General features: G+C 36.7%; 1 protein-coding gene across 7 annotated transcripts in view; it reads right to left on the bottom strand.

Annotated features, from left to right (window-relative positions):
* Positions 1-2,955: 2,955 nt before the first annotated feature.
* Positions 2,956-12,546, bottom strand: part of LOC143451555 (sodium channel protein type 9 subunit alpha-like) — a 51,869-nt gene continuing 42,278 nt past the window's right edge. For 2 of the 7 annotated variants that reach the window (XM_076952194.1, XM_076952198.1), the window contains 9 exons: positions 11,688-11,795; positions 10,910-11,023; positions 8,536-8,663; positions 8,239-8,433; positions 8,043-8,160; positions 7,757-7,902; positions 7,241-7,432; positions 6,966-7,141; positions 2,956-3,131 (listed from right to left, as the gene is read on the bottom strand). In XM_076952194.1, the coding sequence (XP_076808309.1) occupies positions 3,017-3,131; positions 6,966-7,141; positions 7,241-7,432; positions 7,757-7,902; positions 8,043-8,160; positions 8,239-8,433; positions 8,536-8,663; positions 10,910-11,023; positions 11,688-11,795 (1,292 nt within the window). In that variant the 3' untranslated portion in view covers positions 2,956-3,016. Of the gene's footprint in view, positions 3,132-5,286; positions 6,614-6,965; positions 7,142-7,240; positions 7,433-7,756; positions 7,903-8,042; positions 8,161-8,238; positions 8,434-8,535; positions 8,664-9,865; positions 10,122-10,909; positions 11,024-11,687; positions 11,796-12,546 lie in introns of those variants that run through there. The other 5 variants (XM_076952195.1, XM_076952196.1, XM_076952199.1 and 2 more) reach the window with 5 other exon arrangements.

Genomic DNA, 12,546 nt, shown 5'->3' with positions numbered 1-12,546 from the left:
ACAGGTGTTTAGAGTGAAGTAACCGTCAAACACCTATTAAATTATTAGCGGAGCATAGTTCTACAGAAGTCTTATTTGGTTTTGCTTAGGCGAACGTTAGGAACACAACGTATAAAAAATAAACCGGGAACCGCCAATTTTCTGTTGTATTTGCAGAAATGTAAATTTTGAGATATCGTTGAGTAATTTAAGTTTCAGTCCCAAAAACATCTGAACGAATCGCTGTGCGCGTACGTATAGTATAAAATTCGGGTTTACAACTGCAAAAGTGGTAAGTTAGTTGTTTAGGTTTGGAAAAACCTAAAAATTGTATACCACATGAAAAAGCGCGCAAGAAAAATACCACATCGCATTAAATGTTGCTTTTGTGAAAGGTAACAAACATCGGCATCAGTACATCTTTACTTTATTCCCAGTTTAAGAAATTGTACGTTTCTACTCTCCTGGTTTATTGTTGAAAGTTTTGTTTCCAGTTTCAATAAACACATCATTATTTCAAATCAGTTTTGTGCAGTATAACACGAATAACACGAATAACCTCACAGCAGTTTAATCAAACCAACGAAATTGATTTCACATAGCACACGAAGTGCTAGATTTAAATTATTAATATTATTTTTAAACAAACATTTATTTTATAAACCTTATGAAAAGGTCAAAAGAAAAGGTACTCAATTAAAAGCTTGATGGTTTGGTCACGAACTTGAAGCTTGCCAACATTTTAATCAAAGTTTGGTTATCTGTGATAACAAAGTCGTATCCTAAAACAACTTATGTATTTTTAATGGAAACGCTGTTTCCGCAATTTTCTAGCGCACCGTTCAAAGAAAAATTACCCACAAAAACTTTTAGTGGTTTTGTCACCAATTTTTAAGAAAATTGATGTACGGCATGCTTGGGAAAACTTTAAATTGGAAGTTGATATTTTTTTATCATAAATCAAACCGAATATTGCAAGCACATTTTTATGAATTTTATTGCATAAGTCATACTGAGCATAAATAAAAAGTCCACCTATTTTCAAATGAATAACGTGGTTATGATCGAAAGTCGTCCAAAACTTTGACAAATAAGCACTTTGTGATCTAATTATAGCAGGCCTACACGTTCAATTACGATTAATAAACGTGTCCAGTCCAACTCCACGCTAAATATCTAAGCAAATTATGCAAGTCTAAGCAGACTTTAAAGCATAGGGTAGGTATACTGAACGTAATAACCACCCATTTTTAGATTAATCACTTAACTACATCAACCATAAATCGCCAAAACCTGGCGTTTCGTGTTGCCTTTAAATTTCAGTGGATTCGGCTGTAGAAACCGCCGTATAGCTTGCATGGCGTCTATTTGTGGCTGCAACGTCTGCATATATAAAAGCGGGACCTCGCTGGGAAGATTTATCACCTATAGAGGATATTTTTGTTTCACAGAGCAAAAATTTCTAAGGTTGAACACAAAACTTGTTGTTATAGAAACGCTACGCAACAGACTGATTTTACAGTAGGCTACATGCGACTACAATGAGATTAAAAAAATTGCATAAAGATTTGCCGCTGTGCCAAATATCCTCGTCATTAAAAGCAAGGTAGGCTAAAACAGGCGAAACGTATCGGCTAGATGTATTTCGCCATACAGTTACCTTGTTGATAGTTGTCATCTTACAGTATTTATGATACTACTCCTACCGCAATTCAATCGACCTGCAAATTTGGCCTATTGCCAACAAATAATGGATACACGTGCAAAAGTTTTCGTCGCCTGTAAACTTTGCATAACAGCTTTGCAGTGGCGTTTTTATAAAATCGCATTAAGGAGCCGTCAAACACCCAAAACTTAGATCTTTATGAATTTGTTGGACGTCCTACGTGGTGCTTTAAAAACCTATTTAGACCAATCAGAATGCAGCATGGTTGGAATTGCTTTCAAACCTGGGAATTACCCTTTGGAGCGCTTCAATGTCTCAGGTCGCGCACATAATTCGGCTAAAAATTAGCATGAAAGTAGCTAATATTGTTTTTTTTTAGACCAAAAATTCTAGTTATTTTTTGCGCCTCTGTAAATAAAGTTTCAATCATGATTTTTAATGGCATTTTATGGAATGGTAGTTCAAAGAATACTAGATTGACATGCAAAATTTCAGAGCCCCATGGAGGATTTTAGGGGGTAATCAGTCGTTTAGTAAATTTACTGTATAATAAAACAAACAAAGATTTTATAGTATTTTTTGGTGTTTAACGGCTCCTTAAGTGCGCCAAAAGTTTTCAAAACTTTCATTGGTATAAAATCCACGTGTCTTTACCGACTCTGACAAAAATGCGTGAAGCGCAAAAATGTTTTTGGCCTAAAAAGGCGTTTTGCCTTGTAATATATACACATACTCTGCCAATTTATGTACACTTTTGAACACTGTGCACAACAGTCTTTGTAATACTGTACTGTGTACAACAACTTTGAACCGTCGAATACTTGCCTACTACACGTTTTCCCATAGATTAGATGCCAAGTAAACAAGAAAATGCGAAAGATGAAAAAAAGCCTATGAACGTTGGGTGCGTGAGGAGGGCCATGGCCCAATGTAACCTTCCTAAATATGCTAGTGGGTTTCAATGCAAATGTTGAACAAAGACCTACGCCACCTATATCATATGAAAGGTAATGCTTTCTTCAAAAAAATGTCAAGTAAAATTAATATGCCCTACCCGCATGGATTCTTTCTAGCTGCGATTTCACAAAACAACATTCCAATGAGCAAACATCAGCTGCTAACTACGCATCCTTGCACTTTAGAGGGAACACTGCCTATGTAGAACATCTGCGTTACTATTTCGATCCGTGTTGAAGTTGCCTTACCAACTACTAGTTAGTCTTACCATTCGACACATAAGCTACTTCGTGATCACGGTATTAACATTTTATCCTGTACAGCTTTCTAAACTTATATTGGTTTCAGTCTGACACATCTCATTATCGTTTATGTGTTGCACTTTAGTTACACAAATGCTTTTAATTGTGTAAGTTATGTTTCTTGACATAATATGGTTTGATCGATGACATCATCGTCTGCTACGATGTTGTCTGAATTTGATGGGTATAAGCTGTAGTCCGAGTCAGCTATACCATTGCGACGAAGCCTGTAAAATAAATATAAAAATTTTTTGAATTTCTCTGTACAATATTTTGTGTCTATATTCAGGGTTGCCTTCGGTCTCAACTAAAAAATAAGGCCGACTGGGAAACGAAAAACGAATACTACATTAAACAGTGCACAACAGAAAAAAGCAACCAATGTTCCTAAAAAAGACACTATCTGTATGTTCTTAATTTTGGTATCTCTTTGGCACAAAATGGTATACCAAAGGTGTCAAAATTCCGTCAACACGAACCCCTGCACTAAAAATAAGATGAAAATAAGGACGCAAATGAAAAAATGGACAAATCTTAGAAATAAAGACAGTATGGCAACCTTGTCTATATTACATTTGTGAAAAACATCTTGCCAAGGGATTTGCGGTAACCTACATGTTTACAGCAAATTAAGCTAGGTGTAGTATACAGCACATAAATTAGAGTGAAGTAGCATAAGATGATTTTTTTCGCAAGGCAATAAATCGCAAAATGTTTTCGTGCACATGAATTGTGATTTAAACGATTTGGATAAGACGTGCACATTTTCGCCAAAACGGCGTGTTAAACGTAAACAGCTTCGAACTACTTTCATTTGCCAAAATCCTGACAAAGCATCCAACTTAAAGAAGTATTTAGCATTGGCAACTGGGACGTTAATTTTCTTTTTTGTTGGCAGGTTGAAATGTTCTCTCAAGATTGCCCTGTTTAAATTGCGCGGATCCAGACACAGGCGTATGTTGCCGTTCTTTTTATTTACCACTACTAGCGAGTTAACCCAAGGAGCAGGTTCATTTACTTTTACTATTGCATTAAGCTCTTCGAGACGTATTAACTCCTTTCTCGGTTTGTCCCTCATGGCAAATGGAACTTTTCTTGAGGGGTGGACTACCGAACAGCTTCTGCGTAGACTCTTATGATATGCTCATGTGGAAGGCAACCAATACCATCAAAAAGATCTTTGAATTCTTGCAGGAGAATGGAATAAGGATTTGTTTTGTGGACGGTGGACACCCGTTGTATCCGGCCAAGCAGCTTAGAAGATTTCAGCCCTATAATATTGATTGTGAGTCTTTGCAGTTAACAATAACATACTCTACGATTTTTGATTTGGGGCCAACATTCATTTGTTCCGTGCAAGTACACAGGACGGAATTTTCGTGGTTTCCACAACCCGTAAGTGCAATAGAGGTTTTATAAATTTTAGGTGTATGACGTAATGCTTTGTAGTCGGAAACGGTTAATAAGTTCACCTCTGCACCCGTATCTATCTTTAGACAAATCTATCGTTAGCTATTACATTAATACACCAATTATTTTCACTCGGACAGTTCTTTATCTTCGGTTAATTACAGTTTGACTGGTTTGAGACGATTTGCAGAACCTTGCAAAGTGGTTTCGCCCTCCGCAGTGGTAGCACGACTTTCTGAAAGCCGGACATCGACCAAGTTGATGATCTCTGCCACATTTTGCACAGTTGGAGTTGCGTCGACGCTGACCATTTGTGCCCTTTGACTCAATTAAGTCAATGGACATCAACGTTGAGTTCTCGCCGATGGCAGAAGCCTGAGACCTGCTGAGTTCCTTTGTTTGGCAGATTGACATGGCCTTGTCGAGGGTCAATGTATCTTCTCGTAACAGAGCTTCTTGAAGATTGCGGTCGAAAATACCGCATATTACTCTGTCACGAATGAGAGATTCGGGAAGGTCTTCAAATTCACAATTCTTAGCAATGACTTTCAACTGAGTTACATACTCGTCGAAGCTTTGGCCTACTTTCTGAACGCTAGTGTGAAATGTGTAGCTTTTTTCGACAGCAGTAAGCTTCGAATTTCGTTACAACGTTGTCAAACTTAAGCTTGGTTTACGGTTTCATACTTAAAAGAGTTGTAGACTTGGAGAACTTCTTCCCCCATGACACAAAGCAGCAGACAGGACTTGGCTTTGTCCGCTTTTGAGTCATGTCCTATAGCTGTAATGTACAGCTTGAAACTTTGGATGAATCGAATCCAGTTCTCATGGACGTTTCCACTCCATGTCATTGGCGCTGGCGTAAGTAAACTTTTCTCCATGCTGAAAGCGGTTTATTCTGACACCCTGCATTATACTGAAAATCAGAAATCACATAATGAAATCAGAAAATCACATAATTGCAAGGAACATCTGTTATATTACACAGGGAATTTCGTAAATGGCACGTTGTCTATTTCCCTCTGGTATTGGATCCTTGGGAGAGGAAAGGATGTCAACAATCTTCAAAGCCGATTTGAAAGCAGTCTTGATTTTGTGATCACCTAGAGTTTTAGCTTTTCGGCGAGGAGGGGGACATACGGAAGAAGAACAAAACCTTGGAATGCTTTAGAATTATCTGAACTTTGTTTGACTTTTTGTAGGCCTGTGTTTAGTATCCAATCCGGGTAACCATTTAATCGTAAGGAATCTTTTACAGCGTTTATTTCTTTCAATCTATCTATCTGTGGTCGAAAGTGTTTTTGGTCGGTGTAAGAGAGTTTTCACCACAAATGGGTCCATCAAATGAAAGTTGAGATACCTGTTGCTATGAGTAGTTTTCTTGTAGACCTTTGAAGTGAGCAGAACAAACTTATTTCAGGAAATAAGTGAAAAGCAATTGCAAAATGTTGGTTCATAAAAGAATTAATTCACCAGCTGAGCACCTTTTGTTATTGTTGTACAGTATGTACCTGAACTTTATGTCCTTTTACCTATGCTATTTGACACATACGGTTCATGGCCTTCAACATTTCAGGTTAGATTTCGTCACATCCATCCACCTTACCAGCTTTCAGCGATCTTAAAGCTTGGGTAACTTCGGCCTCAGTGAGATTATTTTCTTCTCCGCAACATATCACTTGTATGTCAGTTGGTGTTTCTGCAACAAGGTCAATAGATCTTCAAAGTATTCTCTCCATCTGCCAAGGATATCCATCTCTTTGGTTAGAAGGCCACCCTGCTGGTTTTTAACAGACTTTTCGGCAGATTATCTTTTGCCCCACAGTCTATGGATGGTTTACCAGAATACTTAATAAAAAATACTATACTGTATGTTATAGTCTGACTCCAACTTTTGCCCAAATTCCTTCCAGGCCTACTCTTTGGACTGTTTCAAAGCTTGTGTTGCAACTTTTCACACCACAGAGTACCAAGCTTGTAAAGCAGATAAAGATAAGGCATGGAGCAAAGTTTTGTAGGCCGCATTTTTAGCTCGAATAGCTTCTTTAACCTCACCATACCGAGCAGTTTCCTCAAAAAAGCATTGGTAGCAGACGCTAAGATCGCAAATTTAAACAGCGGTGACTGGACATATGAATGTTTTACTAATGCAAAATAACTGTATTTAATAGCTGATCTCTATGTTGGATAAGCCCTTTGATTTTTGTTGGGTTAGTTTTTGTTATTGTTTGAAGTTCTGGAAGAAATTTGTATTGTATTTAAAAATCTTCAAGCGTATGTAGCAAGCCACATAGCAGACCTGCGATAAAAAACACATCTAGGGTAAGTTGCCCAATAATGCAATTAACAACGCCATCTTCTATGAAAAACCAATACATTTAAACTCGGTAAATATGTCCTTTAAAAATTTCTTAATGCTAAGAGTTAGCAATTAATGTTCTAATATGGGACAAAGGAAAAAACTTTGAATACTGGTACCATGTAATCAAAAACTAAAATAGGGAACATGTTGTTTATGTTCCTTATGAGAAGTGCCAAGGAAGCACTATTTGATAAACATGAAAACGGATCTGTTTGCAAATGCAACTCAAAAAATTTCATCTTTTGCTACTTTCCCCTCCATTATCATTCCTCTTAGGTACAATTCTTACCTGTACTCACGATAGGCACGTTGAATAACCAGCACTGCGTGGAATCGCACTGTGAAGTCTTCAGCATCCAGTGTTTCACCAGTGTCCAATATTTCTTGCTTATTTTTGCATTTTTCCGAAAACGATTTCATCATATCTTCCTTTAATGTCTTAAGCTCAGTGGAATCACCCAATACCTAAAGCATAGCTTTGTACCACACAGGACGTGTATTTGGTAAACTAGACCATATAACCTGATTAGTTTAATAAAAAGTTATATTGTAACAGATGATCACTTTTCGTATAAGCGCAATGATGACTTCTAGACAATGCACTCTCCCATCAGCAGTTATCCTCATATGAGATTGCGCTATAAAAGCCGTATTAGGTATCGATACACGTAAAGGATAGTCAAGATGATGAAGAAGATGTTGCAACTCTTTGTATGTAACAAACTGTGTAAGTCTATCATCATATTTCTGCCACACCTGTAAAGTGTGTATTTCAAAGTAATTAATCATTTGGTCCACAGCAAAAAAGCTATGTACAGGTACGTGTATACATGTGGCCCCAGTGTAAAAAATGCTTCCTCGCAGTTACAATACAAGTCGATTCTTGGAATGTACCCATGAGCAAGGTACTTAATCCTGAATGTCCAGGTCAAGCTTTTGCCCTCAAATCCACTTTACAGGCATTAGGGACAAGCGTTAATATGCTTATTTTACTCGTATATGCTCATTGCAACTGTGTATACTGTGCGCTTGTTGCCAAACTTATTGTCAGCCAATGATGCAAAAGGCCAGGATATATACCTCAAAAAATTGTTCAAAATCATCAGCGGTTAGCGGTTCAGCATTTTCTCTTGTGGCCACTTCAAAGTTTTCCAGAATAATAGCAATATACATGTTGACTACTATCAAAAAGGTTGTCATAACATACGTGATGAAGTACACCGATCCTAAACAAAGTTACTTAGTTACAAAGTTACAAAGTTCGAGTTACTTGCTTATGTATCAAGATAAAATAGGCTACATAATGCTCACAATAAAATATTATTATGTGGACTTTAACATTGTTAAATAAGCTTCATTTTCTTACCAACTGTGGAATTTCCACAGTTACTTTTCGACCCATTAGCTGGCTCAAGCTCGCAGTATGGCGGCATGTCACGTAACACAGGGTCAATAAACTGATCCCATGCTTCCGAAGTAGAAATCTTGAAATGAAGAAAATTTAGCAAAATACATAGACCTATTCTGAAGTTTTTGGGACTCTAAAGAAATATTTAACCAACCTGAAATAAAACCAGAAAGGCATTTGGAAATGTTTCAAAGTTCAGCAGATCGTCTACTCCTGCCACTTTTTGGATGTAAGGGAACTGGGACATTCCTATGATTGCATAAATTGACATCAACAGAAAGAGCAAGCTTCCAATATTGAAAAGAGCTGGCAGAGACATCATCAGAGCAAATAACAATGTTCGAATTCCCTGCACGTATTGACAATTGTTAAACATTTCTTTTTAACATAATGGGTAACAAAGACTCTATTCATACTTAGACCTAGCACACAATAAATCTCTCCTTCATACCTTTGCTTCTCGAACAAGACGTAAAATCCGAGTAACTCGAAACAGACGAATTATTCGGAAAAGAGTTGGTTGTACAAAGTACTGAGACATGACATCGTTTAATCCAGTTGCTGTGGAGAAGGAGTTCACTATGAGAATCCAGTACCAAGGTGATGATTTGTATGGTAGTATGACGTGAAGATGCGGACGTGAAAAAAGAATTTGGGTGTAAGCGTATATAATATAATGTTCACATGCACCACCACAACATGACATGCAGGTTAAATTAAAGTGCTATCGATTTTTGGACACAGAACATTTTTACAATCTACACAACCATGTCCAACTACATAACTAGTGGAAAGTGCATGGAAATTCAATCCAAAATATTCAGAAACCTCTATTTTAATATTTAGTGAATTTTCAAATATAAGGCACAACAGGTGATATACAGAAATTTATTTTTTATTATTTCTTTAACCCATTCAGATTAGCTTCATCAGAGCAGCTGGAATTGCATTTAAACTTTTTGGAAAAAGTATTAAAATCATTTGCTAGGTTACTACTTGGAAACAATTATGATGTTTTGATGTGTCATCACAAAATTGCATACTTGGCTAAAAGTAATACCGTGATAATACTGCAATAATAAAAAGCAAAAACAAATAGTGTTTAGACACTATAAACAAAATGAAAATATTTTAAAGGAAAAAATGGAAACTTTGTGAAGCAAGCTAACTACAGTATAATATGTTTTATAGTTAATAACATTATCATGCTTGTTAAAGTGAAAGGAATAAATAAATTTACGTTTCCAATAACATTTCTCAAAAGCCAAATTATCACGCTTTTCCAATTGATGGTGTGCTCAAGTTTCAAGACTTAACGTTTTTTCAGGATGAAATTGGTAATGTTTGATTTATGTTCTTTTATGTGAGTCAAGAATGAGGGTTTGGTTTCTCCAATGTATGTGGAGCTTATCAAGGAATCTTATAAATCACAAATGGCTGTTGTTAGATGTCACCCAGTCTTTTGGGAAGGAAGCAAGTTACCCATTTTTAAAGCATGTCATGGATACTGAGTCATCCCTAATGTTGGTTTTATAGTGGTGTAACAAAAACGGCCATCGCTGTTATAATGAAGTCATTAACTTGTGTCTTTTTTCCACTTATTTATGACAATAAACGCCTAACCACTGCATATTGAAACAAATCCTTTCTCCATTATATATACTGACCACTACGCTACTATTTATATTAAGGCCAACATATTTTTATATTTGCCCCTCACTTTGAACTTGGCTCTGAAGCGTTTTTGCCTTGGAATTCTCCAGTCCAGGAAACTTCACGCTCTCACTGCTAGTCACATAGCCAACCTCTGCTCTTCTAACTTTTAATAACATTCACTCGAGCATATGTAGAATAAAAACAACGTTTTTCATTATCCGTCATTTAAAACACCTGTCCTTACACAAACCTAAAACATGCAATAAAATCAAATTTCCATCACCACTGCAAAGTTAACCCAGTAGGAGTGAGATAAGGAATCATGTAGCGTAACCTGCCTTGAAAAGGAGTTGTATAGGGAAAAGGTGTATCTAAAAATTACTAAGAAAACAATACGTGAAATTTCGTGACAGTCATGCCAAAGCTACTCTGTGCAAAACAAAGTCAGCGCCTATGAGTGGAAATCGCTAATGAGGACAATTGGCTTTAAAGTGTGGGGCAAGTCCAAAAACAAGATGGCCTTAAGGAGGCGTATGGGTCAAAAAATAAGATTTCTTTGATTTTGTTAGACTCTTACGTAGGGCTTTAAAAAGCTGTTTAGACCGTTTAGAAGGCAGCAAGGTTGGTGTTGTTTTCTAGCCTGGGAAATCCCCTAACAGTCGGCATGTTTTTAAGTTTCGGGTTGCGCCGAAAATTTGGAGAAATTGGCATAAAAAAGTGGGAAATGTGTGTTTTTAGGCCCCAAAATCCACTTTTGATTATGGGCTTATGTAACGGGATATGGTGATATATGTGATTTTTTCCATATTCCAGTATGCAAAATTTTAGGGGTCTCCGTGGAACGATTTTCAATTAATTGCATTTTTAGTAATTTTATTACATAATAAAATAAACAAAAGAAATTGACCTTTTTTTGCATACGCCTCCTTAAGTCAAAAAGTAGTTGCCAGTAAATACACTGGAGAAAGGATTTTTAATAATATTTAGTGGTTAAGAAGTTATTGCCAAAATGTATCACAATTTTGACCTCCTATTATGAACCACCATCTACGCCATAAATAAGTGATGAATTTGCGTTGTTTTGCCACTTATTTATGGCAATAACTGCTTAACTACTACATATTTGTACTATTTCTTTCACTTAATATGACCATGAATATTATGACCACCTGCTTTATACGACCATTTCCATGTGGTTCCGAATTTTGCCATATAAAATTCTCCATTTACTATGACCAGTCTTCGGATATTATGACCACTTTTTCCATCTTTTTCAGATTTTTCTATCAATTGTTCATGTCAATTATGCAACTTGACAGTCACAATTGTGCCACCTGTACTTACTAAGCAGTGACCACTGCATGAACTTTGCAGGCAAAACTACGTTTTATTATACCAACACCAGTATCGCGACATTAGCTTGTAACATTCTATCTGAACTCGATTGCACAATCCAACTCACAAAACCACCGATTATGTCGAATCGAAAAATTTGCGTTTCAAATCTACATAATTTATTCTCTTTTCCGTAAACAAGAGAATCGGATAAGACGAGTTTGATTCCAACCATTTACATAAGCATTGATTACACTAGCAGTGTTGTTGTGCACCCACAGCTACACTTAATAATGCTAATGTTTACAACAAAAGTTTGGTTACGAAATACTAACTGCTGATTAAAAGAAATACCATTTGCACTATATCAAAGGAATTCCTAGAAACTAAAAGCATGTGTCTAAACAAAGGCAGTGAAATCCTTTACCACAGTGCCTTAACTGCGAGAAGAAATCCACTTTCATGCAAATACGATAAGGTGTTACAGTACAAGCTTAACATAAGATAAAAATAAGTTCATACCAAGCAATTATTATGCAATTACTAAAGACGTATTTGAATGTGAACAATAAGCAGATATTGTATGCTTGACTTTTTCATTTCAAACCTTACCTATCAAGGACATGACCACTACTAACATGTCAAATATATTCCATGGCACTCTAAAGTAGTAAAGTCTCAATCCAATCAATTTGAGGATAGCTTCCACCAAGAAAATGCCTGAAACATTCGATATAGATGGCATTTCCCAAACTTAGAATTTGTAATTTTAAATATACAACTATTATTATATCAAGTAATAATATACCATAGACACCAGTAGTTTTAAACGTATGGGTGTCACACAAATCTAAGGATTTAAGGTCATTTTCAAGGTTTCAGCAGTAAACTGGGTAAACTCTAGCAACCGTCAGCACAAGCTGAAAAATTCAGGCATCAATGCAACTCGCTTGGTTGATCACAAATGGAATGCGGAGTGGCATGAAAACCCTGCCAGATTTTACACGTCATCACCGACACTGACTCCCACCCAAACCAACTTTTGTTGCCCAGGATGGCCTAGGTATGGCTTAATCTCTTGGGAACCTAGGTCAGGCGTTTCCGCTCAACTCTGTAAACTCAGTGGCACACTCTGCAGCTTGTGAGTGCGGGCGGGGCAGCAAATCGTGGACTATGTTACATCAAATGTTCTATCTATCATGCTTCCTATGGAATAAATGGCTTGAAAGCTCATAGAACAACGATAACAAGGCCAATGTAAAGGCAATTCAATTCCAAAATGAGATGTAATCTCAAGAATTACAGTTCTTAATTTCAACATGAGCATTGTTTAGTGCTACAAAGAAAGGGCGAAGCCCAAAAATTAGAAGAAGCATAGAGATAGATAAGCAATAAACAGACTACACGTTACAACATTACTCATGTACGCTGCACGATTTGCCTACAATATTTTATGCAAAAGAGGGATCCT

The sequence above is a fragment of the Clavelina lepadiformis genome, chromosome 4, assembly GCF_947623445.1.
Source record: "Clavelina lepadiformis chromosome 4, kaClaLepa1.1, whole genome shotgun sequence".
Taxonomy (NCBI): domain Eukaryota; kingdom Metazoa; phylum Chordata; class Ascidiacea; order Aplousobranchia; family Clavelinidae; genus Clavelina; species Clavelina lepadiformis.
Note: the sequence above shows the minus strand (reverse complement) of the source record. Positions and strands in the feature narration are given on the sequence as shown.